Source organism: Paralichthys olivaceus, chromosome 7 (assembly GCF_024713975.1).
Source record: "Paralichthys olivaceus isolate ysfri-2021 chromosome 7, ASM2471397v2, whole genome shotgun sequence".
Classification (NCBI taxonomy): domain Eukaryota; kingdom Metazoa; phylum Chordata; class Actinopteri; order Pleuronectiformes; family Paralichthyidae; genus Paralichthys; species Paralichthys olivaceus.
In genome coordinates this window covers 5,803,003-5,828,892 of record NC_091099.1, presented here as the reverse complement: position 1 = coordinate 5,828,892, position 25,890 = coordinate 5,803,003, and the positions used below count along the sequence as shown (strand labels likewise).

Genomic DNA, 25,890 nt, shown 5'->3' with positions numbered 1-25,890 from the left:
AACCTCAAATATCCCAAAACCAATGTGGCAAACATGTGGTTCTCTCTTCAAGATGGACCTCTGGATGTGAACCTGAAGTGGCCCATGTAGTAAAGGGTGAATATGACCCAAATAGCAAAAAAACTAATTCTGGCCCCTTTGGTTGATGTGCGGTATCGCTGTAGCCCAGATTTGGCAAACAGCAGCGGAACGGCCAAGTGCCATATTTCATGCAGTATGTGGGCCAAGACCTTTTGCTATGTGGGGATCAAGAGTGTTTTGTACCTCCTCACTGTCCATATGCATTATATTGATATATTGAACCTTTGTTATTTTGATATAGATGAAAATATTGCGATAATTGCTTTTGTTTTATTGCCCAACCCTAAGATATAATACAAGTACTAACAGATTATTCACTTGTAGGTAATAAGAAAGAAACTCTACTTTTTACTTTCCTCTGCTGACCAGAAAAAAGAAATCAAACACACAGCATGAGCAACATTTGATGATTAAAGTTGGCTTGATCTTCAAAAAAGGCAGATTTGATGTTCATTAATCTGAACTGGTGTTTGAACAAGATCAAGCTCTAAATAGTATCAAAGATATTCATTTATTTAAAAGGAAATAGATAATACAAATGAATCCAAATCATTTCTGTCACATAAATGATTTCATGAATCATTAACAGCAGAAAGAATCGAGTTCTCTCATCAGGAAAAAAACAATTTGCCTTCTCTCTTGCAGACATCGCTCTTATGAGTTTTCATGACATGAGAAGTTTTGACACACGGCGCCTCCAAAAAGTGCTTCCTGGTGGATTATATACTGTACAGTGCAATGCCAAGTAAACAATACATCACATCTGATCATTCATTGGTAAACATCTTTTATATCAAAGAACGTAAGTGTTCAGAGTTTCATCAATACAGTACATTTATAGCAAACTTCACATACACCCTGGGCGACCTCCCAGTCTCAGAGTATTTCACATTTAATGATCTCCCTTTGGGATTCCACCATCACCTTCTGATTAGCGCTGCTTTTCTGCAACCTTCAGCTCAGTTCCTTGCGAGTGCAGCCTCAGCCGCTCTTCTCACAGTTCAGCTGCCCTCTGCTCTCCTTCACTTTGTCTCTCTGGCCCTCCGGAGCCTTGGGGTCTCCTCTCAAATCGCACACCACAGCTCGGAGGGTTTTGAACCTGTCCAGCCGGCCGCCCTGGCCCCCCTGGAGCTTGACCTCTGAACCCTGAGATGCACTGAGGGAGCTGAGGGAGCGCACGGCCGCCACGCCGCGCTCCTTTCCTGAGGGCCGGCGCGGCGTGGTCATGGTGCCCAGCTCCCCCGGGTGCTCCATGTCCCTGATGACCTCGCACAGGTAGCGGGCCAAGTCCTGGCTGGAGAAGGAGAGGGTTTTGTGGGAGCGGCGGAAGGTCAGAGGTGACGGCAGGGTTTCGGTCTCTGAGTGGGGGATGGCGAGGCGCAGGGCGATGGCTGCGCTGCCGTTGGACACCTCCTTCTTGTTGTTGTCCTGGGGAAGCTTGGTCTGCGGGTAGGAGATGATGCTGTGTGGGTAGCTGTAACGCAGGGACTGGGCCGGGCTGGGCTGGAGGGAGCGCTGCAGCTCCACCATGTTGAAGGCGTTCTGAGAAAAAAGGGACAGAAGAAAAGGAAAGAGACGGTTTTGTTTTTAGTTCCTGTGCAATCATTTGAATCTATTTAAAAAGATAATGAAAAACAACATTGCCACATGACACCAATCTGTGCTCAGAGCAGTGTAGCTGAGCTAATGCGTCTGCTGGTAAATGAACCTGCTCCAGAGACTAAGACGAAGATCCAGCATTTAGGAATAGATGTTGGCAACAACAGCCCCATTGATTAGCCAAGTAATTAATTATCTGATTGCAGAGAATAGGGGGGGGGGGGGGTTGTCTTATTTCCACCTCTATTAAAACATAGCCATTAACAGCTATTGGGGTCCAACTGCTTAATTTCAGCAAAGCATAGATCTCCAGGGAACTGATATTTAGTTTTCATTCAAAGGCACAAACACCGAGCTCTGATAAATGTTAATACAGTTTTTGTTAATTTACTTTCTGCCATTATTTGTGTTATAATAACTCAATGACATTTAAAACACATGGAAATGAGAATTTATGCAAGTGCCATATTTGTTCCTGGGGTGAACTCCTCTTTATTTCCTGTTTATTTATCTCCCTGCTTGTCTAAATATCACCTCTATACTTGTTTGCCTGGTCTTGCTCCCCTACACGCTCCTCATCGTAGTTGAGCACGTTCCCCCAGATGCCAAATCAATTAAGAACCTAAACAGGAGCCATATTTGTTCCTGGTGTGGACTCGTTTACTTCCTGTCGAAATACCAGCTCTATACGTGTTTACCTGATCCTCCATCCTCCTCATTGTAGTTTCAATATCTAAAAGTATTGTTATAAATGCCACATCATTATTAGTTCTTGTAAATCTAAAGACGGATTTTTGCTCCTGAATGAAGGTGAGGGTTTTAAACTCTTAATTGAGCATAGAATGACAAACACAATTTTTTTTACAAAACTCTGGTCAATGTATTATCATTTGGTTTTTATTTGAAGGCTCAAATAAACACCGCTCTGTTAATGTCAATTTTACTTTCAGCCATTGTTCATGTTGTTTTATTTTCTTTGACATTTAAAACACAAGAGAACTGAAGCCAGTGACATATTTGTTCCTGGTGTGGACTTCACCTTTCCTGTAGTTGTCACAGATGTCACATCAGTCGCTATCAATAATTATCGCAATAAGTGAAGGTTGTGAATTTAACCCCCCCCCCCCCTCGCTGCATCTCTAAATACCACCTCTATACTTTATGTTCACCTGCTTCCCTTCGCCTTCCTCAATACAGTCAAACACGTTCCTCTGGATGTCATATCAGTCGATATCGATAATTATCTCGATAAATATTGTTAAAGGACCTGAGTTAAGGTTGTGGAGATAAATTGCAAAACATTGTACTCGCTCCCTCAGTCACACAGATCTCCAGGGAATAGATATTTGGCACCATTAACTCAGTGCTGTAAATCTTTGCTGATTTACTTTCTGCCCTTATTTGTGTTGTTTTATTTCCTTAAATATAACCCAGTGGCATTTAAAACTCATGGACAGGAGAAATTAAGTAAGTGACATATTTGTTCCTAGTGTGGACGCCCTCCCTCGTCTCCTTAAACACTTCTTATATATGTATTCACCTGGTCCTGCTCGCCTCCTCCCTCCTCGTCGTAGTTGAGCACGTTCTCCCGGATGTCCTCCCACTCGCCGTGGTGCGCCGACACATGATACACGCCCTCCTTCAGGCCCTTGTGCCTCCTCCAGCAGGAGTAGAGAAACAGGCCCAGCATCAACACTGAGGGGTGCCAGAGAGCAGGTTAACACAGCAGGGGCCAGGGGGGGAGGAAGGGAGGGGGGAGTGAGTGAGTAAGACGGCGCTCACATAATTACAGTTGAGATGCTGAGAAGAAAAACATATCTCTGGGTGTAAATGAAATCGACAACGTGAGCGGAAAGCAATGACACCAGACGGCTGAACAAAATGAATATATGCATTTTTAAATCAGATGCAATAGAACAAGTCAACATCCTTGTGGATAAATAGATAATGCCGACTAATATTCTGCCTGGAAACCTCACACTGATTTCTCCTGTAGAACCTATTATTTGCATTGACTGCACAGTTAAGACATACTAATGGAGCACGCATGGAAACGGGGGCCCCACCTTCCCACCTATTTCCCTTTGATGCTCGCCGTCTTATCAAACGCCACAGCTCCTCGGAAACCTATTAACTGAATCTGTACTCCTCCCAGCTTAAACACAAAGCCTCCGCGGCTCGGCCGAACGCGGAGAGGAGTGCTGCAGGAGCCGAGCAGGAAAAGGTCCTAAAGCATACACATCAATCACGGCTATTGTGTGCTGAATTATACAACATGCTGGACTGACCTTTAAAGTCCATTAATCTCAACCAGTATTTTTCTCCCATCTGCCACCCCTCCCTCTCTGTCCCTCCTCCTTGCTATCTGTTTTTACAAGTTCAGACTCTTTCTTGTTTTAATCTGTATTTCTTAGCAACTTTTTTTTGGTCTCTCTCTCTCTCTCTCTCTCTCTTTCCATCGGAACTTCCCCCCGTCTTTGTCTTCCTCACTCATTAAGACTCTCGCTGTTCCTATCTTCAGTCCCTCTCTGGCCTCTGTCTGGCCTCTGCTTTTATCTCTCACACTAGATGGGATCCATTTCAACTAGAAGAGTTTATATGGTGTGTGCCAAGTATCGGTTTAATTGGAAATCTTTGGAGAAATGTGGGGTAATCACATTAGTCTGGATTTTTAAAAGTAATTCCTTCAAAAGATAATAACGCACCGGTGGCTCTTTGGGGGTCGCCCTAACAAAGACGAGAAAAAACAACTCCCCGAGAGCTTCTCCCTGCTTAAAAAGCATCACCTCTGTCTACTCGCTGCCCGGAATATCTTTTAACACCTCAGCTGTTGCACCTTTCTATTTCTATGCTGCTAACAAATCACGTAGAAACAAAGAGATTGTAAGCCCCCCTACCCCCCTACTCCTCAGCCAACGGTGGATGGAGGGGAGAGCGGCTATTGATCAGCTGACCCAGCTCCTTCACCGCAGCATCCAGAGCGCCCTGGCAGAAAACACTAGAATCTCAATGAGGCGTGGAGCCAACCGGGCAATAGGTCCCTCCTCCTCACCTCCAGAATCACCTGCTCCGAGGATCTGCCTGCAGGCGTGCGCTCACCTCAACCCCCAACATCACCTGAGCTGGTATTAAACACATCTCTGTGGGGGGGGGCAGTTTGATGCACAGAGCAGAGGGACTGAAGCACCAAACCCTCCATCACAAACACACACACACACACAATTAGGCACAGGTAAACACACATTTGCTGACACACTCTGCTGGTTGCGTGTGTGTGTGAGCAGCAACATTCCAGTGAGATCAATATCACCCAGGGTGGAGAACAGACCTCGCAGTCATTCATCAATCCGTAATGCTGCTGCTTCTTTGCTCTCTAACCAACAGGGTATTATGATGTTAGCCTGGACCAGACGGTGCATTATGAATGAGTGTCGAGTAAACAACTACAACACACAGTGTAGCTTGGTCAACACCACTTAACCCTTTCACTCAGGCTCAGGGAGGGAAAAATGAGGCAGATTCAAAATGAAGGGTTTTGGGAGCGAACGGACGAAGCAACAGGAGGAAAATGAGACAGGTGAACGATGGGGACGAGTTGGAAAAATGATTTATTTATTAAATCTCTCAGGGAACATAAAAAAAAAAAAGAAAGAACAGGCACTTTACATGATCACTTGGCATTCACAGGCCCATATGGGAGAATCATTTCTTCCATCCTTCAGAAACACAAGAGCGTCAAATTTGCTGCTGGACTAATGAGGCCTGGACAGACATCGGCTCATCTGGCTCCGTCTGTAGCTTCACGCTGAACTCGCACTCTGCTCGGCGTGTGATGGCTTGTGTAAAACTTAATAATGGATGATTGCTTTAACTTTTAATGCATGTTGAGGCAGAGCAGGAGTCCCCTTTTAATTTAGCACCCAGCCAGAAGTCTCGCGGAGCGCAAGTGTGTACTTATGGCAGTGGCTCCTGATGAGGATCATCGCTGAACAACTGTTGTATAACCAGCTGGTCATTAAAACCCAACCACTGGATCGAGGAGTGTTGATCATGAGGTAAAACTGGCTCTACTTGTAAAGACTAAGATTAATTGAGCCGTTTTATTTGAATAATAAGCTTGAAAATATGCAGTCGTCAAACAATGACTCTTTTAAATGTGAAAAATTTGATCCTTGAATATAAATGCCTCATCAGCGACAGCGGGCAAGCCACTTCAAATGGGGCTACACACATGGATTTTCATGAATTAGGCCAAGGCCCCACTTTATCATCTTTGAATTCATTATCAAATATTGAAGACCGCTTTATACGCTTCACTCTCAAGTGTCAGAATAACTGATGTCCCAATACCGGCCACATGCCCTGCAGGGAATGTTGAGTCAGTTATAAAGGCAGGGACAGAGTATTGAATTGCCCAAGCGTTTTATAAGCCCGGCTCTGACAGAAAGACTCATAAACAGCGATGTGGCCCTACAGAGGGTAGTGAGTGCAACAACATGCAAGCCGCTCGCGCACACGCACGTTCGTCCTTGTGAGGATGCGAGAAATCACATTCCCTCAGCTACCCTTTAACGCAATTAACTCGGCCCTGTCCCGAGTGTTGACAAAGAATTAAAGGGGTAGCTCATCTGTTTTGATACAGGAGTGGTGGTTTGTTTCACCATATCAATGCATACATGTTTAAAAAGCCTCTGCTGGCTGCACATGCTATAGGTTTATTTTGAATCTTGATGCTAGTAGACCACACACAACATAGAATAACGGCATCAACCCAGAACTGCTTATACAAGTGGGCCGGCGTCGTTAACAGGATCAAGTCTCGAGCTGAAACACTGAGCTGATTAATCGATCAGCGGAAAATTAATCAGCAGCTGGACCGATTAATCATTTTCACACCGAGCCAACAAACACCAAATGTGAGGAATTGAGTGAAGAATTGATACGATTATCACGGCCCCCGTTATTCTTGTGTTCTTATTTATCACAGTTTAAATTGTTTATTGTGAGATTTCCTTTTTTATTTTACCCACAAATAAAGAATAATCCTCTCACCTTTTGTGCTGACTGCATTCTGCGCTTTAGCAGTGAATGTGCTGAGACTGTGTTAGTGTAACGTTTAGTCCTGAAATACATGATAAATCATTTTTAGTTTTTCAAGTATCCCCCGAAATAAATAAATATCTATGTGAAGCTAAAAACCAGTTTCAAACAAACATAAAGCCCCAGAAGTGATGTAGATGGTCAATGATTTAAGAGTCTATAGACACTGTATATATATTATATATATATATATATATATATATATATATATATAGTTGCATTTCATTCAGAAATTATAAATTGTACTTTGCAGTTGCAGTACAGAGGAACTTAAAGAAACTGAAGAATGCTATGCTAATTATATGCTTTAATTAAGGGTCCCACGCTCATTAAAGCCTTTTGAGTGTCAGTAGATCATCTCAAACATTTGACCCTTTTTTAAGTCCTTCTAGTCCAAAATCATAAATAAGTGTTTGGATTAAAGGAACACTTTTTTTCATTGCAGGCAATGTTCCAGCCATCTGACTTCAACATAACTGCCTCCACATGGGGGGGCTGTTATGTTGAAGTCACAGTCTCGCACCACATATGTTTATCCATCACAAAACGTAAACACTGATTCGCCGCATCATTCTCCATCAGAGACGAACAAAGCAGTTCCTCAGAGAGTGAAAGTCTTGTGAGGAGACACAATGGCTGCTGTTGTGAGCAGTCAATGTGTTTTTGAAACTTGTATTTTGACTCAAAGTCTTTTATAAACGAGCCAATTTTCCTTCTGCTCACAGTTTTTTAATGCATGCTGCATGCTGCCAGATGTCTGACCACAGGAATCTTGGCCCGAGCATTTGTCTGTATGTGTGTGAGAGAGAATAATTCACAAAACTGTCAGATTTAAAATATCTGAATTATCTTATAAACCTAAAATCCCTTGATGATAACCAACTTCAACCTTAAGAGTGGAAGTGATTTTGATAAAAACATTATTGGTATTAAACTAAATAAACCTCTTAGAATTAGCATGAAATGTTTTTGGTCCATACTTTTGATATCTCATCTTATCTATCTTATCGATTTCAATTGTAATCCCTGTGCATAACATCAAAAAGTGCACAATAAAGACACATGCATGCAGGATGACTTGGTCAAATAAACCCTGTGTACAGATATGTGGGATGTAAAGGTAAAGAAAGACCTAGCAGTGGTGAAATGAGTGGATGGGGGGGTATAAAATAAGTTGGACAGATAAAAAGTAAGACTGAGAGTGAAATTGACTTCTGAAGTCAGAATGTATCACTGGAACAGACAGAAGACACAGAAGTGATGAAACTCGGAAACACGCATAAAGAAGCGCCCTGGTCCTGCGGGGACTTTTACACCTTCCCAGTGAATCACAAATTACGATGTACAATGTTTTCCTCCCTTCTTCTCTTCCACTCCAGATATTTGTTTCAGGTTTTTCACCAACCTCCCATGGAGAAATCACATCCTGGCACAGCTCAAGAGATCAATACAGCTACACGATGTGTATGAATGATTTCACGGAGGCAAACAGGGGTGAAAAACAGCAGATGTTACAGATATAAGCAAACATAATGCAAGAATTATACCATGAGGATGGCAACAAACAAAAAAATACAAGCACAACAGGATGGAAATCAGCTTATTACAGATGAAGAATGGAAAAGAACAACAAAGACATGAGATGAAAAAGAAGATGACGACAGGGTTGTCACCACAGGTAGAAGAGGACGTAGTCGACATAGCTACCTAGAAAGGCCATGACACAGATGCTGATGGCGAACATGGAGCTGAGGCTGAGGCTGTTGCCGTCCTCGTGGAACATGGCGAGCGTCACCTCGCAGTGACGCCCCCGGTAGCCCTCGCTGCAGTGGCACGAGTAGCGGGACGGGGAGTGAGCCACACAGGTGCCGTGGCGACAAGGCCGGCTGGCGCACAGGGTGTAGACGCATACTTTGCCCAAGGAGCTCTCTTTGGTGAGGTGGCCTGGAGGACACCTGTGTGGAGAGGAGACAGCGATTTGTAGCCAGAGACAAGAGACACTCGAGAAGTTTGCAGATGAAACGAAGACTGAAATCTACAGAGCTCTGAAACCTGCGCTGACAGTGTATAAAATAAATCCCTCGGGAGTTGCACCTCTTATATCAGATTCAAAGATATGCTCTTTGAAGGTTATACAGTGTCGACTGAACTATAAGAAGAAACACAAAAGAGAACCCGAGAAGCTAAGATTGGCTTTGCAGTTCAAGTCCCTCGGTATATTTGTACAAAATATCCCCTGAATATCTTTCACCCCTGCGTCTCTCAGTGCTTTGTATCCTGAGGCTGTGCTGCAATCACAGAATATGGATATTCAGCCGCAGTGAGAAGTCCCTCACTTGAAATGGCAGACAGGAGACACAGTGGTCCTGCAGAGTTTAAAGGGGCGGCTGGGACTCAGATAGTCGCTGCAGTTACACACTATTCTCTGAGGCTGACACACTATTAGACACGCAGTGCAACTGGGCCGAGCTCAGGCCCAGCCGCCATCTGGTGGACACTTTGATTTCAAGGGTGTAGCCAGAAACTCACCAGAGCATTAAACACACTTCGATGCACATACTGTACGACTTACCCAACGAGTTTATGATCTGCATAAATTAATTCATGTTATATTAATGAGTGGGCTAATTATTTAAGTCGTTAATAATTAAAGTGCATCCTCTTTATGTATGTACTCAACCGTCTTTACGATATGGAGTGGACACAAACAACTTTCACCTCAGTGGTACTAAATAATTGGAAACTTTATCAGTTAATGCATATTTTACTAATGCTTAATTATAGGTCATTAATAAGAATGATTCTAGGCTACAGTTTCAAACGCTGGTAAATCGTTGATCTAGATGAATAAATCATGAGTTTCACACTTTCTAATAGGGAGTAACTCCTGATGATGTGGTGTGACTGGTTGCCTTACATTTAAATTCTGCTTTTAAAAAGATATAAATGTGCTTGCTCTAAAATGCATCAGGAACTTATAAACTCTCAAACTGTCCAAAAACATTCATGGAGATCAGACAGGCAACATATTCAGTGTCTTTAAAAACTCTTGTGTAACTTAATTTTATTCCCCTTTGATTTTATGTCCCTTATTCCCTAACATTTTATGACCTGCTTCTCTTTTTATATAAAAGTGTAACTATTATTATTAAATGTTTTTCAGATGTTGTGTTCTTGTAAACAAGTCCAGAGGTCCATCTACTGCATGTTGTTAAAAAGTGGTGCCAAACTTTATTCAAAATGACGAACTCAGATTTCTTTGGCCACATGGGGGCAGCACTTGCATAGCAACAACTCTAAGTTGCTATTGGCTGACGTGTGTTAATGTACAGCTCATTTACACGTCCAGCAGTTTCAGAGCAGCCGTGGTTCTGGTCACCTGATGGATGTAAAACGCAGATTTTTGGTCTCCTGGGGGAAATATGTAGCGCTTTAGCTGCTAAATGCTCCAATATATTTTCCAGCAAATCAACAGTTTGAGCTGTTTGGTGCGAAGTAGGACGTGTTTTAGAGCTTCTTCACTAAAGTGGCCAAAATAAATGGGTTCATCAATACAAACGAGCCCTGTCGCAGTGTCATTACATTCCTCATTAGAGAAACAGAAATCATAGCTTCAGGACTCCTTCCTGGGTCAATTTACAAACCCACTATATTGTTATTTATATAAAAATATGTATCTGTTGTACTTTAATTGTTTTAGCTCATTATTGTTAGCATAAGCACATTGAGGAGTATTTTGGTATAATAGGACGCATACCTCCGCCAAGGCTAGCAGCAGATCTCACCATGTTAAAAAACTTTTCATGCTGCACCCGAGTTTTTGTGTAATCCTGCTGACTAAGAAACAAACGTTGTCGGAGGAAATTAGGTTTGTTATTATTATTATCATCATCATCACGGTAACTCTGTTGTCCATATGTGAAATATTACTTTTTGCGGCTGATATTTCTGTACCGCTGCACCTGCAGTCTGGTTCATGGAAGATTTGTCTTAATTGGATCTTTTTTTGTCTTGCGTTGCTTTGGAAAGTCATGCATCTACGTGCTGATTGCCAGGCCTGGTTTAAAGCTGACAAATGATTCAACCCAATGTGACCCACCTTGTAGCAGCTTCAGTGTTTCAGTCTACCCCCTGTGATAAATCCCTACAGTGCAGGTGTGTGTGGTTTCTTCACTTCATTTGTTAATATAATTTGCAAGTTGAGCGTTGGCGTTACTAATTTTATTACGAGCAAGGCTGTGTTACCCCATCCTTGCCTCTGGATGTATGGCTGCAGATATCAACATAATGTGCCTGCATCCGGAGAAGCCTCATTTTCAACCCAGCTTTTTGACTCTGTGTATATTTACTGTACCTGCACTCGTGGTGTCTCCAGAGGTCCACGCAGACCAGGGGAGCAGAGCAGTGATGTTTCCTGCAGGCGTCTGAAGAACAGCCGACAGAGACGCCCTGCGAGGTGACCACCTGAAGCCCTTCTGAAGGCTGCTCTCTGTCCAGGGAGAGGAAATGGCCGTTGAATCTTACATCTCGCAAACAGCCTGGTGAAGAGAGAGAGAGAAACAAAGGAGGAGATGAAAAACAGAAAGTTTACAATGCCAAAAGACACACTCAAACACCAGTCCTCAGGCAACATCTTTTATGAACTCGCATTTACACCACGGCAGGGGTGTAAACTCTAATGCACAAACGCACACACACAAAAACCGACTCGCTGACACACCTGCAGACCCCTGCGCGCTCTCACGCACACAAACACACAAACAGCCCAAGGCTAAGCTGTCAGCATGCAATGCTTTTTTTTAAATTTTTTTTTTAGGAGGATATTTTCTCTGCTGGTTAGTTTGCTCACTCTGTGGGAAGTGCATGGTCTAACACATCATTTAAATACAGATCAGAGTCACTGACTCACTTTATCTCATCTCCTTGAAACTAAGGGATCAAAACACCTTTGGGCCAGGCTGTGAAATGTAGAAACACCAGTATGTGGGAAAGATAAAACTGAATCCTTGATGTGCCTATTACATTTAAAAGGTGTACAAGTGCACTGTTTTTGGATTACATTTTAATTCATTTAATAATTATCCTTTCACTTTTCCACTCATCTAACAATTCATCCATTCACTCATTTATCTTATTGACGTTCACTCCGTCTGATTTGTAGCTTAACCCACCGAGGAAGCTCCGGTTGTGTCCTGAGGGAAAAGAGTTTCCAATCATCACCGCCGAGGGGTCGATAATGATTTCCTGACTCCGCCCAGGTGAGACTCCAACCTCTCGCCGTCCTCCGCCTCCATCCAGTTGCAGGGTGAACTCTCTGCCGTACCGATCCAGCGTCACGTCGTGCCACTCTCCGTCGTCGAGGCGATGGTAGGGCAGCGTGATATTGTAGTCGCCATCCCCGAGGTTGTAGAAAACAGCCAGGAGACCCTGAATAACCTGAGAAAACCGGCGTCACATTTGAGGTGTCAATACCAGACCAGTATATGGGTTAGCCAATATTATCAGCTGATATAAGCCTTATTCTGTGGTGTTCCCCAAGGCACTGTCCTCGGCCCTTTACTGTTTGATAAAATCCCATTTGAATCACCTTTTATCTTGTCTTTCTGAAATAAAATGTCCTAAAACCTTCTCAAACTCAAAAACAACTTTGTGAAAACAAAAGTGAGGTTATTCTCTTCGGTCCATCGAAGTCCATCCCCATTATACAGAGAGATGTTGGATCCCTGGCATCAAACATCAAGCCTGCAGCCAGAAACCTGGGTGTAATGTTTAACAAAACAAATGACAACCGTTGTTCAATCATGTTTGTCTATCCCTCTCACTCTCTTTGCTGTTATTTCATCTTGTTTAGATTATTGAAATACAGGGGTGAGCCAAAAAAAAAAAGTTTGAGTAAATAATTCACTTATACGCTCAATTTAGAGTCTTTAAAGTAAATATAAAATATCAATTACATTTCTTTGTCATTAGGGTTTGATAACAAAATCATTGAATCATCATATGTTTCAGCAGTTTTTTACCTGCAAATATTGGAATTGGCATCAGCCCCCCAGAAATCCATAACTCTCCCACTAGAGACTTTTGCAGTGTTGTAAAACAAGCTGCTCTGTTATGTCATTAGCTGCTTAAACAGTATTGTATTAGTGTGGATTTCAAGGCTTTCCTTTCATTGTCTGGATGAAATTGTAAAATCGACTGACACAAATTCTTGACTGACAAACCTGGACGCCTGCCACAGACGTGTTGATGGGCAAAAACAGATCTCGTAGCAGAGCAACATTAGAGGAAGTAGGCCAGATCCCGTGGTGTAGAAAAGGCTGGGCCAGGCAAACATTGTGAAATGTAGCTATACCAGGAAAAGACACTTGTGGTGGATCTGCCAGAAATGTGGCTTCAAAATTTCAGTGGTAAAAATGAATACGGTAATTTTTGCAGCCGTGATGCTTTGCTTTGCAGCGCTGGAGCTCACATCACTGCATGGCAGGAGCCAGAGTCTTCCCGAAGGGAAGGTATACAAGAAACAACAATTATCTTCAGCAGTTAAGGATGAGCGAACACAATGGACTTAACCAATGAGGGGCTCCCATAACTGCAGCTTGTACATGTCCAAAGCTTAATTGGAAACAGTGGGGCAAGATAATTCACATTCAGCCCAGTCTGCATTAACTATTGCTCCCTCAGCATGGGCATCTCAAATGCCTCTCCCCCACTGGACGTGCGGACACACGCACATGCACAGTACGCACACGCACAGAGCTGACTCTGCTCTCCCCGCTGTCTCATCCTGCCCTCAAGTCCACAACAAAAATGAACAAAGGACAAAGAACTCAATCAATATACAGGAAAAAAAAAGAAATCAGATTTTTTTTTTATACAAACTTTCCTCCGTGCCTCCAGAGATCTACACAATCACTGTTAAGCACAAAAAGTTCAAGCGACTTTCTGAAGTCGGAATTTCTAAAGAACCTTTCGAACTCAATTCATTAATGCAACAAAAAAAACGAAAGAGAAGCTTTATTGTTCAGAGTTTCACTATTCTTACGGGTTGGTGGTCTCTGACAAACTAGTGCACATAAGTTGCTCTGAATGGTCCTTCACAGACTGCATTAGATAAATGTTTTCTTTACAGAGACACCGTACTCCTCAGAGAGCTGAACGCTGTTTATACCCAGCTGGCCCCTTGTAACCTTTGTATGAAAGTGTTGTTATTTATTCAGTGTGCACTCTATCCAATATCTACCCTTAAGAAAAAGAAAGGGGGGGGGGAGAGAGAGACAGTCCTTTAAATTAGGGCTTGTTGTCTGCAAACACACCAGGCTTGTGCTCAAAGTGTTTTTAAGAGCTTTGAGACAACAGGGCCTAAAAAAAAATGCTTCAGTGTGCTGTCTCAGACAGACACCAGTTGTCTTTTACATCTCACCAATTCAGCTCCACAGAGGTTTTCATAGCCCACATACAGTAAAGGCTACAGCCTCTTCCTGTCACTGTGAGGCTTCAGCAAGAGGAGAGGACAATGCTGCTTCTCCTCATGTTGTGTAAAGACCCAGAGAAGCACAAGAGACGAGGCTGACGCTTTGAACAATGCAGTCTAACAAATGACAGTCACAACAAAGACAAGATGCTTGTCAGAACCAGTGCTGGTGTGGATTATTCAACAGAGACTGTAACTCACCTGTGAGTTAGCCACAAGCACGAGGCCTGACTGAACCATTTACCTCCAGTCGCTGATCACTTTCAGCCTGTCAGTCACCGAGACAGAAGAAAGACTGGCTTCATAGCCACTCAGGAGCGAGTCGGGCAGCAGAGGTGTGCTTCAATAAAGGTTTGTCAAAGTGAAGCACACTTTACTCCTGAAGAAAACGCGCAGCGTGAGCACCTCTCCACCGCGGCTGTGGGAAACGAGCAGCATGACTTTGAGCTCACCACTTGAAGCGAACTGTGTCCAAGCCCTTAAGTACAGAGCAGGGGATCTGACCTCCGCTCTGCGCTCGGACTACAGTGCAAACGTTTCCTTGCCTTTGCCAAAACCAAATTGTGCTTGAAACATTAAGCAGAGACAGAAATAACCTTGAATAAAAGAGCAGCATTCTGTGGATTTACCAAAAGACCTTGTCGGGAACATACATATGTCAATCACCAGCCCCCTCAGTATCCACCCATGTGTCTCCAACCCCCCTATTACTCACTCTCAGCCTGACAAGCATTTGTAGCAATAATTGTGCACGCCCTAATCATCACTTTAGGCTCACAAACAAGACAATCAGAGCTGTCAAGGTGGAGGGGGGTGACCGGCCATGACTCACCTCTAAACGAAGGTATTCATTCTGCTCCTGGGAGAATAGACTGAGGATGACACCGGCACCGGCACGTGTCCGGACCCCGACCTGGACCCTGGTCTGGCGTGCGGGCAGGGACCACGAGAGCTGGAACTGGATGTGGCTGCGGCCGTCAAAGGAAAACTCTGGAGCCACTTGTCAATCAAAAACAAAACAAAGACTTGTTCAATTAATTCAGCTGTCACGTGGGAACTTGGATATCACAGCGAGGGCGTGCTGTTCTACCAAAGCACTTTACGTAAGGCGAGGTTATCTTCCCACAGCAGCACAGTGACATTCTGGAACACACAATTTCCCACGCTGCCTATTTGAACACACTCTGAAGTTTCAAATCTCCGGCTCCACAGAGATCGCACTGTACTTTCCATGAAAACCTCACGGTCAATTAAAAGTAGCTCTACATGCTCACCTTGATCACACAGTGGCCCCGTAAACCCCGGCTCACAGAGGCAGCTGAAGGAGCCCCACTTGCTGTGACAGCGACCCCTCTTGCCACAGGAGGGAGGCTGCTCCATGTTGGTGCATTGGTCATCAATAAGAGAGCAGCCTGGCACAGTGTTGGAGGATTCAGCTGGGGAGCCAAGGTCGTACAGCTGAATTGAAGAAGGAGAGGAGGAGAGAAAGTATGAAGAGGGGAATAAATCAGCAGGAAATGAAAAGGCAGGATTTCTCTGTCCTTGTAATCATAGACGATAAGCAAAAGGAAATGTGATTGCAAATTGATAATTACATCTTATCATTAAATGTAAGATACAATAAAATGATATGTAATTGCAGATATATTGCATTTTGATTTTGCATTTCTGAAAAGTTATATTTTTATAATAATATCGTCTCTTTTTAAAATAAGAAGAAAATCAATTTTTATTGATCCCTCACAGGGAGGTTTAACTGCGACAGCGGCAAAGTAAAAAAAATACAGAAAATAAGATGTAGACCTAAACTAGAAATACCAGAATACTGAATTCATTCTAAAAATCTGCTAAACACCAAAGACAGATGAAACACAACTAATCAGAATTAATGTTGCAAGACAATTAAAAAAAAAGATAATTGAAAGATTTAATTTGCACCAATGAAATGGTATCGAGCAGTGACCGTTAAGTTGAAATGTGTCTGTAGAATGTCACAATGTTCATGCCTTGCTCCTCTAACTCAGTTTGTGGTAATCGACCAAAAAACAAAGCAACGCACCAACAAAATAAAACATGGATGCAAACAATGCACATGCGAAAACTGCACAATGCATCACAGAAATCTCCACAGGGCATCTTTAATTACAACTCTACAATTCGATGCAGGACTATCATGTGGAACAAAACATTATTACTGCTTTCAGTTTATGATCTCAATGCTTCCTCCACAACTGTCCTTTTTGGGATCAAGTATAAACTGTACGTCTACGATAAAAAGGTATGAAAACATGGATGGAATATATTTATACTTGGCATTGTTGGCTGCAGACACACAGTGAGGGGGACTTTGACCAGGAGCGAAAGTGAGTGACATCATTCTCCTATTGATGTAGAGTCTTCCAGAACTCAAACAGCCCGTCTTCCACGGATGCAATATCGCGATGGAGTCATCTAAACAGGCCACAAGCCACAAGCCACGCCACAGACCTTACCTTGCTGTCCACGAGCAGGTTCCTTATACAGCCGGTATAGTGTTTGTGATGCAGCTGCGGGTATTCATATGATATGTTCCTGCTGACCCCTCCGAGTTGCAATACATGGCTCCCATTCAAGTACCTGGAAATGAAAAAGCAACCATCAATATACAAGACGAAAATGAATCAGCCACCATGAAAGATCTCATGGCTACAAATCAAAACACACCTCGCGATAGGAAGACACACAAAACGCAGGCAGAGGAGAAGACGCACACACACACACACACGTACACACACACACACACACACTTAAAAAATCTTTTCCTGCTGAGGCTGTCATCGCTATTGTTGGTTCCAGACAACAACTATGACACCTTCTTCTTCTATCTTTTTTCCCTTATTTTGAAAATATATGCATTTGCCAAAAAAGATCAAAACATTCACCAATTCAGCAAAAGCAATTCTGCCACTTTCAAAAGTCAGACTGGCTCCACACGAGGAGATGAAACACTTTCACTTTCAGCCTGTTAACTTATAGTTAACACATATTCCCTATTTAATGCAGTTACTATCTGTATTACCTAATAAGTTGAGGGGAGGACACACAGTGAAAAGTTATTCAAGGTTCTTAAAATGTATAAGTTATTAAAATTAATAGCAGCTCTTATGTAAATTTTTTTCTAAATTCATTAAATGTATTTACACAACAAAACAATGAGCGCAGTGGCAGGCCGTGCTCACGATGGGGATAAACAAACTCAGCTGTGGCAAAGCAAAACGTGGCTGTTTGCAGAGACGTAGTCAGAAAGGTTAGCTGGCGGTTTTAAGGATTATACCGGAGGATTTCATCAGCAGTTTCTTCCCCCCAGAGAGGAGGACTGCCTGCTCCACTGAGAAATTGAACCTCGAGTGGGAAAGAGCCTGATTTGATTCTGATAAATGATACAGTTTGTACATAAACACCATTTTACATATTATTTACTGAACAAAGTGTTTCTGGGAAATTTAAGGGCGGGGGGGGGGGGGGGTTACAGTTTGCAAAATAAACAGTATATTGAGGACATTTCTGTTTCTGAATGCTGGACCAACTTTGTGAAGTGTAATCTAAATGTTAAAGATTCATTTTTAGGGGCAGGTCAGAGGAGGAGGCAGTGGTTCGCACTGCGGCCCCACAGCAAGAGGGTGTTCACATGGATACTCCGGCTCCCAAAGAGAGCGCACAGGTTAAATGTGAGGGTGAATGGTTGCTTTACGTTGGCATCATGTCCAGGGTCGCTCCATGTCACCTGGCTACAGCTCCACCGACAACCCTTAATAGATAATGGGTAAAGTTCAGACAGAGCTCGGAGTTCTACCGCTGCTCCTTCACATTAAAAGGGGACAGTTGAGGTCCGGGTGTGTAACCGAGCCTTCAGTTGGAGGTTTACTGGGAGGGGACCCCCGGGTGGACCCAGAACTCGCTGGGGGGAATAGATATCCCATCTGGTCTGGGAACACGTAAGGATACCGCAGGAAGAGCTGAAAAGCACAGCTGAGGAGACGGACGTCTGGAATATGCTACTTGACTTGACTGATGGATGGATGGACATTCATTGTACAGTCCCACCTCAGCCTTAAGACGTTATATAATCTTTTCAGACCCTGGTTCCAAACAAACACTGCATGACGATGAGTCTTTTGAACAATAGCAAACATTAGTTGATGCAAATGGAAAAATCAACAACTGCAATTAGGAATGTTAGTAAGTGCTACATGCCAGCACATAATGAACACAAATAAAACAGCATTAATATGAGACAGCAAACATATCTTTGAAGGATTGAAGCTGGTTTTAATGAGTATTTCCTGCTTGGAATCCTCAGTGGAAGTGGCTCCTTATAATGTGCTTATATATTGAATGTACCAGATTTATTTACCTGATTTAAATACAGCATCAGTCTGGATGTAAATGAATGACTCTATTACACATTTTTACCAACTTACAAAGTGCTGCTGCTTCTGCTGTGACTGCTAATGCTCTGCTCTGTGGAGAACTGTTTACCCCTGTGGGGACACGGGCCATTTAGACACTGTCCCTATGGGTCTTGCTTGCTTTTAGTTTTAAAAACAGCGAACAGAAGAAAACCTCAGTAGATTAGTAGTTTGCAACCACAGACAAACCCCAGAAGCATCTCTGGAGAGTTTCTAAAATCTTTTTGTTGGTTACTTCAACCATAAATTCTGATGTAGCCACATTTTATTTAAATATATTTATACGTAAAAGATAAAATGAATAATTAATCTGACGATTTATCACTGGTGGCTTGAGGTGTTTGTTGGCTTTTTGGGGGGATTTGGACTGTTTTCTTATATTGTGCAGTGCTGGTCGGACTTGTTTCATTGAATTATTGATCTTACTTGTCCCTGTTGGGCGTGACCCCTCGGATTTCACAGGAAGAGCGGTCCTCTGTCATCGTCCATGAGTCCACGCCTTCAGTCTCCATGACAATGGCAGTGGAACATCGATCGAGAGTGAAGCGCACTTCCTTTAAATTGGGTGAGAGTGGAAAGAGGTCACCGCAGCTGCATGCGTGGATATGTGAGTCTAAACAGTCACTGTCAGGCATTATCTACATGTTACAGAACGTATTCTAATCTTCTTCACGCACAGAGAGAGAGCCACGTGTAAAGGTGCCAGCACAAATGTACTTCTCTTACTTTACTGTTGCTCCTCACGTCAAGGCGATGCCAGCGCCTGTCCGCCACACCGACGTTATTCGTTAACTGGAGCACCAGTGTCTCAGAGCCGTGATTCATTTTCAGACTGGGTGTCCCACCAATCAGCTCTGAGGAGAGAAGAGTTCCCCATTAACACTTTAAGCTACTCTTTCATTTTTTATTTAAGGAATTAAAAAAACGCCAGAACTTGCAGAGTGGTGAGTTTGGGCAAGAAAGTGAAAAATAAAAATCCTCAATGGGCCAAATTAAATGGGTTCTTCCTTGACCCATACTGCATCCTTCCACCAGGTTACGTGTAAAGCTATTCAGTTGTTTTTGTGTAATCTTGCTTATGGGCGAGGGTGAAAACATAACCTATAAAAGCCACGACTCCTACAGATTTGCAGTGTAGAAAAAATGACTCAACTTGCTTTCACAGATAAAATGCACAGACGAGGTCAAGAAAAAAAACTGATGAAATATGTTGCAAAAACAAGATGCAAATAACTAGTTTGTGCAGGCACGGGGAAAAAACCCGGGAGACATATGAAAGAGTCACACCTCAAAACAAACAAAATACAAAGATGACAATACGACGCTGTATAACACAGCTGGATTACAGAAGGGAAATCTGATTGTCACCAGAACAAAGGGTGACGGGAAAATTGGCTGTAAAATAGAGAATAATAAAAAGGATAAGTTCGCCAGAATTACTGAACTCTGGGTGATAATGACAGCGTTTCAATGAGACGTTGCAAGTAAGAGGTTTTTTTTGTTACATCTAATTTTTAAATGATGTGAGGCCTCATAAATGAAATTGAATTCACCCTTATCATATTGAGGTGGAGGCAGATATAAAAAAAAATCCATTTGCATAGCAAGATACGACCAATGGTAAATTAGAAAGTTGTTATTGTGTCACTTGGGTGAAAAGAATGGTAAATTGAAATCGTGCATATTCCCGGTGTGTGCGTCTGCATGTCTAGATATTTACAAGTATTTACAATAGTGACAGACACTGTCATCAAAAATACACAAATTATACTGGTTTCTATCATATTTCATAATATTTATTGGAGCCACGAAGAGCTCCAGCGATATTTTACACAGAAATTATGATGTGGATACTTAACAACAAATCACTTTACCACTATATTAGAAAGTAACACATCATTACTGTAATGATGCGTCTATTAAGTTTGGTTTCAGGGCACCGAAAAATGATTCTTCTGACTCTGTATTCAGAAATATGTTGCAGGCATGAAGCTTTGTGCTTCACCAGCTGTGCTTCACCCCCGTTCAGGGAGATTAAAAATGCAACCGCTGTCCGTCACCTGCAGGAGTCACGTCCGAGCAGAATACACCCTGCTGTCGTGTCCTTGAGTAAGACGCTGCCTGTCTAACTGTGTCTGGTCAAAAGTCGAAGCACTGCTCTGAAGCTGAAGCAGGTGGCGAGCACTAACACTACGACAAAACACAACATACACACACTACGCAGTGAACTGCCCGTGCAGCATCACATTCACTCAGGAGAGAAAGTGCCCAGCACACTCACAAACAAAATTTGCCTCATATATCTGATTAGCTACCACTCAAAATTAAGACAAAATTAAGCCTCAAGCTTTAGTGCAATAACAGCCCAGAGGCCCCTCGAGACACACTTTACCTATGGCCATATAGTCCTCAGCATCCCCAGGCATGAGAGTGGCTACTGGCCCAGCATACAGCAGCAGCCCGTCGTCCTCCTCCGTCATAAACTCCAGTGAGAGATGGCTATCAAAACAAGGCCTTATGGGGGGAAACCAGGCATAGCCGTCACCAAGGAAACTGAGTCTCGTCTGCTGACAGTCTGGACCCTCAAGCTGTGGGGGGCAGTGACACCTGGAGCAACGAGGAGAAAAGAAAGTGAGAAAAATCAAAGGGAGACATAAGGAAGTAAATAATCAGTGATGTTCTGCGCCCTGAGAAATCTTCACTTTCCGGTGTCTGGATCGTCGGTGGCGCAGGCAGGAGAAATTCACTCTAAGAAAATGCTTTTATCAGTCAACTGGCTTTGCATGAGCCAGGAATCCCTGAATATTCAGCTCTACATTAAATCAATTAGCCACGAACAAAACATTACTTCATTCTATTCTTTATCTATTGCAGCTGCCCAAGCTGAACCCTCTGGAGACTGTTCCTGCTCGGCACATCACATCTCCTTTGTTAGGCGATAATTAATTCTATTTCTCTCACTTCTTTCTCGTGCCGCACCACCACTGATGTCCTAGACTTTTTCTCACCTATCCCCACCTGCCCCCTTCTCCCTCTCTAGATTTTAGATATATGTGGTATATATATATATATATAAGATATAGTAAAGAGATTGTCTTGCCAACTGCTTATATATTTTGTTTCGAGTGCTTGGAGTGTAAAGTATAATTGCGGATAGAAGAAGTGAAAAGAAAATGTTTCCTACGCCACATGTTTCTGTCTGAGACCATAATGGTAAATAATAAGAATCATACAAGAACACAATAAAGGCAGAGATACCCACAGCGATGAAAACAGCCTCCATTCAATCACTGCGATGGTGGGGATGGAGGGGACTGGTTGATCTCATCCTGTCCCCTCCAATGCAGGCATGTGAGACAAGCTGGCTTTGCTGATAATGTCAAAGCCATCTATTTTCATGCGGTGTCTGAGGAGGGCTGTGTGTACCGAGGCTGCGAGGGGCTGTTTCTCCCCAACGCTGTTTATTCTGCAGAGGGGCAACACATGTCAGGAATACTGATCCGCATACGCGGTGAAAAGGGACGTCTTTGGCCAAGTGTACGCATAAATATGCACATGCCAAGCGCAGCACCTCACTCTTTCGCTGCTCTTTCATGTCACTCACGAGAGTGATGCCAATTCCAAATCAAGAGGCACATGGCATGTTTTTCTCACTTTGATTGACAATATCTGATCGGCCTCTGTCAGGTTGCTTGTTAAAAACCCCTCTGACATGGTATTCTTCATGGTCCGGGCTGCATTGACATGAGGGCATGTATAGCACATATATAAGAAGCAGATATTCTCCTCACAAGGCTTTCTCTCTCACAAGCTGGAGCAGAGACAATTTAAGAGATGAAAGCAGAACCAACACAAGTACTGTAGGTTTTTCTCTCTGAAGACTGCGCTTTTAACAAACTCACATGTTCATGTAAATGGCATTAAATGAGATTTTAAAAAGTTGTGAGCACAGAGGGGGGCCAGAGTTGTACTAATCCCCTTGCCCTATATTTATCTAATCTGGGCATTAGTGTGCGCAGGAAATGAACTGCATGCTGTTTCCTCTGTGATAGACGACCACAGAGACCTTTTCACTTGAAGGTGAAGGCCTTCACACCGACTGCAGGCGTTTATCAACATTTAAGGTTCAAATTCACCTTACTGGCAAATGACCTACACAAAAAGTCTATGTTCATTATTTACAGATAAGCGCAGCAAAAACACCTTGCGCCAACAATTTAAGATGTCAATATCAAGTTTAAAATCTATGGACCCAATTTAAAAACATTGGCAAAGACACACTCAGAGTTTTAAGACAACTTAGTGCAGTGCCCGTTCTAAACCTGCCTGTTTAATGGGCCTGTGGTGATGCTGGTTGCAGCATTCTCTCTGTTACTGTAAATGTGCCCTGCAGCAATTGACCCACGGCAAGTAAAGATCGGCTGCTGGTCTCGGTCTGCAGAACCATGATGGTGCACCACCGCTGCACAAAGAGCTGTTCATCTGTTTATTCAAAGTTCAGTGGAGCTCAAGTCAGTGTGTGGATCAGTTGTCTTGAATGTGCCAGTTGACAACGTCACTTGCGTTGATGAGTCCTAGAGCCGCTGCTGCTGCTACAGAGCACTGGTCACCTCTTTATTCAAAGTTTGTTAATATTGAACGTATCACGTGTCCAAATCACATCTTCCTTCAGCCATTACAATCCACATGCCAAGTTTGAACATGATCAAATGAACAGTTCTCCAGATTTGTGAGGGAGAGACAGACAGACAGAGATTTCTGGCATTAGTGGATAGACCTGCGCATACATGCGTATTGCATTTAGAGTAGATAAAAAAAAAACAAACAGCTATTCTATATTCAGCTGGCAAAACGTCAGAAGAGCAGTTCGAGTAAGTTAGGTGAAGTTGCAGGTGAATTAAATTTTTCTCACAAGAGACTCTGATAGTAATTCTGGTTCCAATTTCCATGATGCCTCTCTAGCAGTAAGTCGAACAAGGCCAGAGAGAAGACGGCAGCACATCCAGAAAATCCTATTTCTGTTTTCTGCCCTTTAATAGCTTTTTTCCCCCCAGATACAATCATCTCGGACAGCTGCAGACACGCCTCTCACCTGTATCCATTCTGGGTGTCGACGCAGCTCCCCCCATTGAGGCAGGGGTTACTCGGGTAGGAGGAGCAGGGCTGGTGGGTCATCTCCCTGGCAGCGCAGCCACAGACAGCCGAGGACGTCACCTTCACCGAGACGAGGGAAAAGGCACCTGAATCTACCAGGGTGGGCGAGTCACTGATGCTCAGCTGTGTGGAGCAGCCGCCGGATGTCTTGCAGTCTGTGCGCACACACTCGTCCACCTGCACCTGGTTTACGCTCACACGCAGCATGGACTGCAGCTGTGGAGAATCAGGACAGGGAAGAAGGGAGGAAGTGAAGGGAAGAAAAATGGAAATTACAATAATTTTCACTTAGAATACAAGGGCTCATATCTCCAGTGTTGGTGGTGAGGGTGAAACACATAAGAGGGCCAGCAAATGAAGAATGCAAGTCCTGGTCTACACAGATGTGTAGTTTAATTGGGAATGGGCAATTATTTAAATATTTTTGTCGTCAAAAGCAATACAACAAAACGTCAATACTGATTTAATGAAGTGCTTAAATGTTGTGAAAGCACAGTGAGGAGGTAAAACAGGTGATCTACCTCAGGCTTGTAAAATGTTCTGCTGTTTATCAAATGTTTAAAACCAAAACCTTCCCTCAGGAGCAAAAAATCTGCTTTGAAATATAAAAGAATGTGACATTTATTGTGATAATCTGATCACTCTTACTTCTTAATATTCCATAACTGGTTGTTTATAAAGCATCGAGTCGAGCATGACACTCATATCAAGATGATGCCCAATTAAAATATGGAAGAAAGAACGCTTGTCACAAAAAGAGAGAGACAAAGACAACGAAAGAATGGGCGAGACAAAGAGACATGACAGGGCCAAGCAGTAAACAGACAGAAAGTTGGTGTGGAAATAAGAGGGCAGATAAAAGGCCTTGTTATCTCCTCCCCCCGAGCTCCCAGGTGTATCGCTTGATATACGAGCATTGATCTCTATCTATCAGACAGGGTGGGACATATACCTTCTTTTTATGTGCAGCGAGGACAGCGTGCAGCTTTTCTGGGCGCAGGTAACCATTATCAGTTAGCACGTAGAAATGAATGTCCACCGTTCTGTCCTCTCTGTCTTCCATGCTGAAAATGTTGATGCTCCCCGATCTGACGGGCAGGTTTCCAGACAGGAAGTCCCACAACATCTCGAGCCGACTCTTGCCCTCGACGCGAGATTCGATGAAATCTCTCACCGTGATGCCTTCAGGAGACAAAGGGGGGAGGAGGGATTCAGGCAGTAAGAACTACTGACTCATCAATGACAACTGCAGAGTTGATCAAAGTCTACTGAGCTCCTGCTTCCATTAGTGCAAGACGTAGCCTGACATCTCCCTCTATTGATCCAGTTCCTCACTGGATCATCCATAAGGTGAATGAATCGTGCCGTCATATATTTCTCCTCTCAAATTAAGTTGGGGTCCTTGAAGGTCTGCCTTGCACAAAATATTTTAATGACCGGAAAAATCAATCATATTTGTGGTTCCACCTTCCAATAATATCTGGAGAATGTGGGCAGTCATCTTCTATTCTAATCTCCAAAAATGATAATGACTTGGAGTCAGAGGCATCCATAATAGTCTCTGACTCTCCCCGAATGGCTTTTTAAATGTCAAGGACTTTACCTGACACTTCCAAATTGACCTTTATAACTCCAATTTGCTCTGAGAGACTGACAGAAAAATGAACACTCTAACATGAACTTCAGAGTGTTGAAGAAGGAGGAAACTGCTTCCAACAAGCGCTGTGAACAGTCGCTTTTTACAAAGCTTAGAAATGCTAAATAATGCAAGTCGAAAGATTCCTCTTGACAGCCTATTATTTCAGCGTTTACTGGATTGACAACCTGATAATCATTCAATGAAAAGCACCAATTTATTCATGCCTGTGGTCTGTCTCTTTCAACATTGCCATCAAAAAAAAATATTTTACAAAAGCTGAGACAACAAAGAGCAGACTTTGTATTTTGTGGGGGAAGGGAAGGCCACGCAGAGACATAACAGGTAAACCGAATCACCCAAACACATGTAGAGCGTCAGTCAGTCAACATTAATGCATT

At 43.1% G+C, this 25,890-nt stretch overlaps 1 protein-coding gene across 2 annotated transcripts in view; it reads right to left on the bottom strand.

Annotated features, from left to right (window-relative positions):
* Positions 1-573: 573 nt before the first annotated feature.
* The window catches only part of LOC109642332 (neural-cadherin-like), an 84,820-nt gene continuing 59,503 nt past the window's right edge, over positions 574-25,890 (bottom strand). For both annotated transcript variants that reach the window (XM_069528261.1, XM_069528262.1), the window contains exons 21-33: positions 24,806-25,035; positions 23,792-24,069; positions 21,092-21,306; positions 19,426-19,553; positions 19,126-19,253; positions 16,744-16,867; positions 15,526-15,709; positions 15,084-15,250; positions 11,952-12,216; positions 11,135-11,318; positions 8,488-8,735; positions 3,221-3,375; positions 574-1,623 (exon numbers count right to left, since the gene is read on the bottom strand). In XM_069528261.1, the coding sequence (XP_069384362.1) occupies positions 1,063-1,623; positions 3,221-3,375; positions 8,488-8,735; positions 11,135-11,318; positions 11,952-12,216; positions 15,084-15,250; positions 15,526-15,709; positions 16,744-16,867; positions 19,126-19,253; positions 19,426-19,553; positions 21,092-21,306; positions 23,792-24,069; positions 24,806-25,035 (2,867 nt within the window). In that variant the 3' untranslated portion in view covers positions 574-1,062. The remainder of the gene's footprint in view (positions 1,624-3,220; positions 3,376-8,487; positions 8,736-11,134; positions 11,319-11,951; positions 12,217-15,083; positions 15,251-15,525; positions 15,710-16,743; positions 16,868-19,125; positions 19,254-19,425; positions 19,554-21,091; positions 21,307-23,791; positions 24,070-24,805; positions 25,036-25,890) is intronic.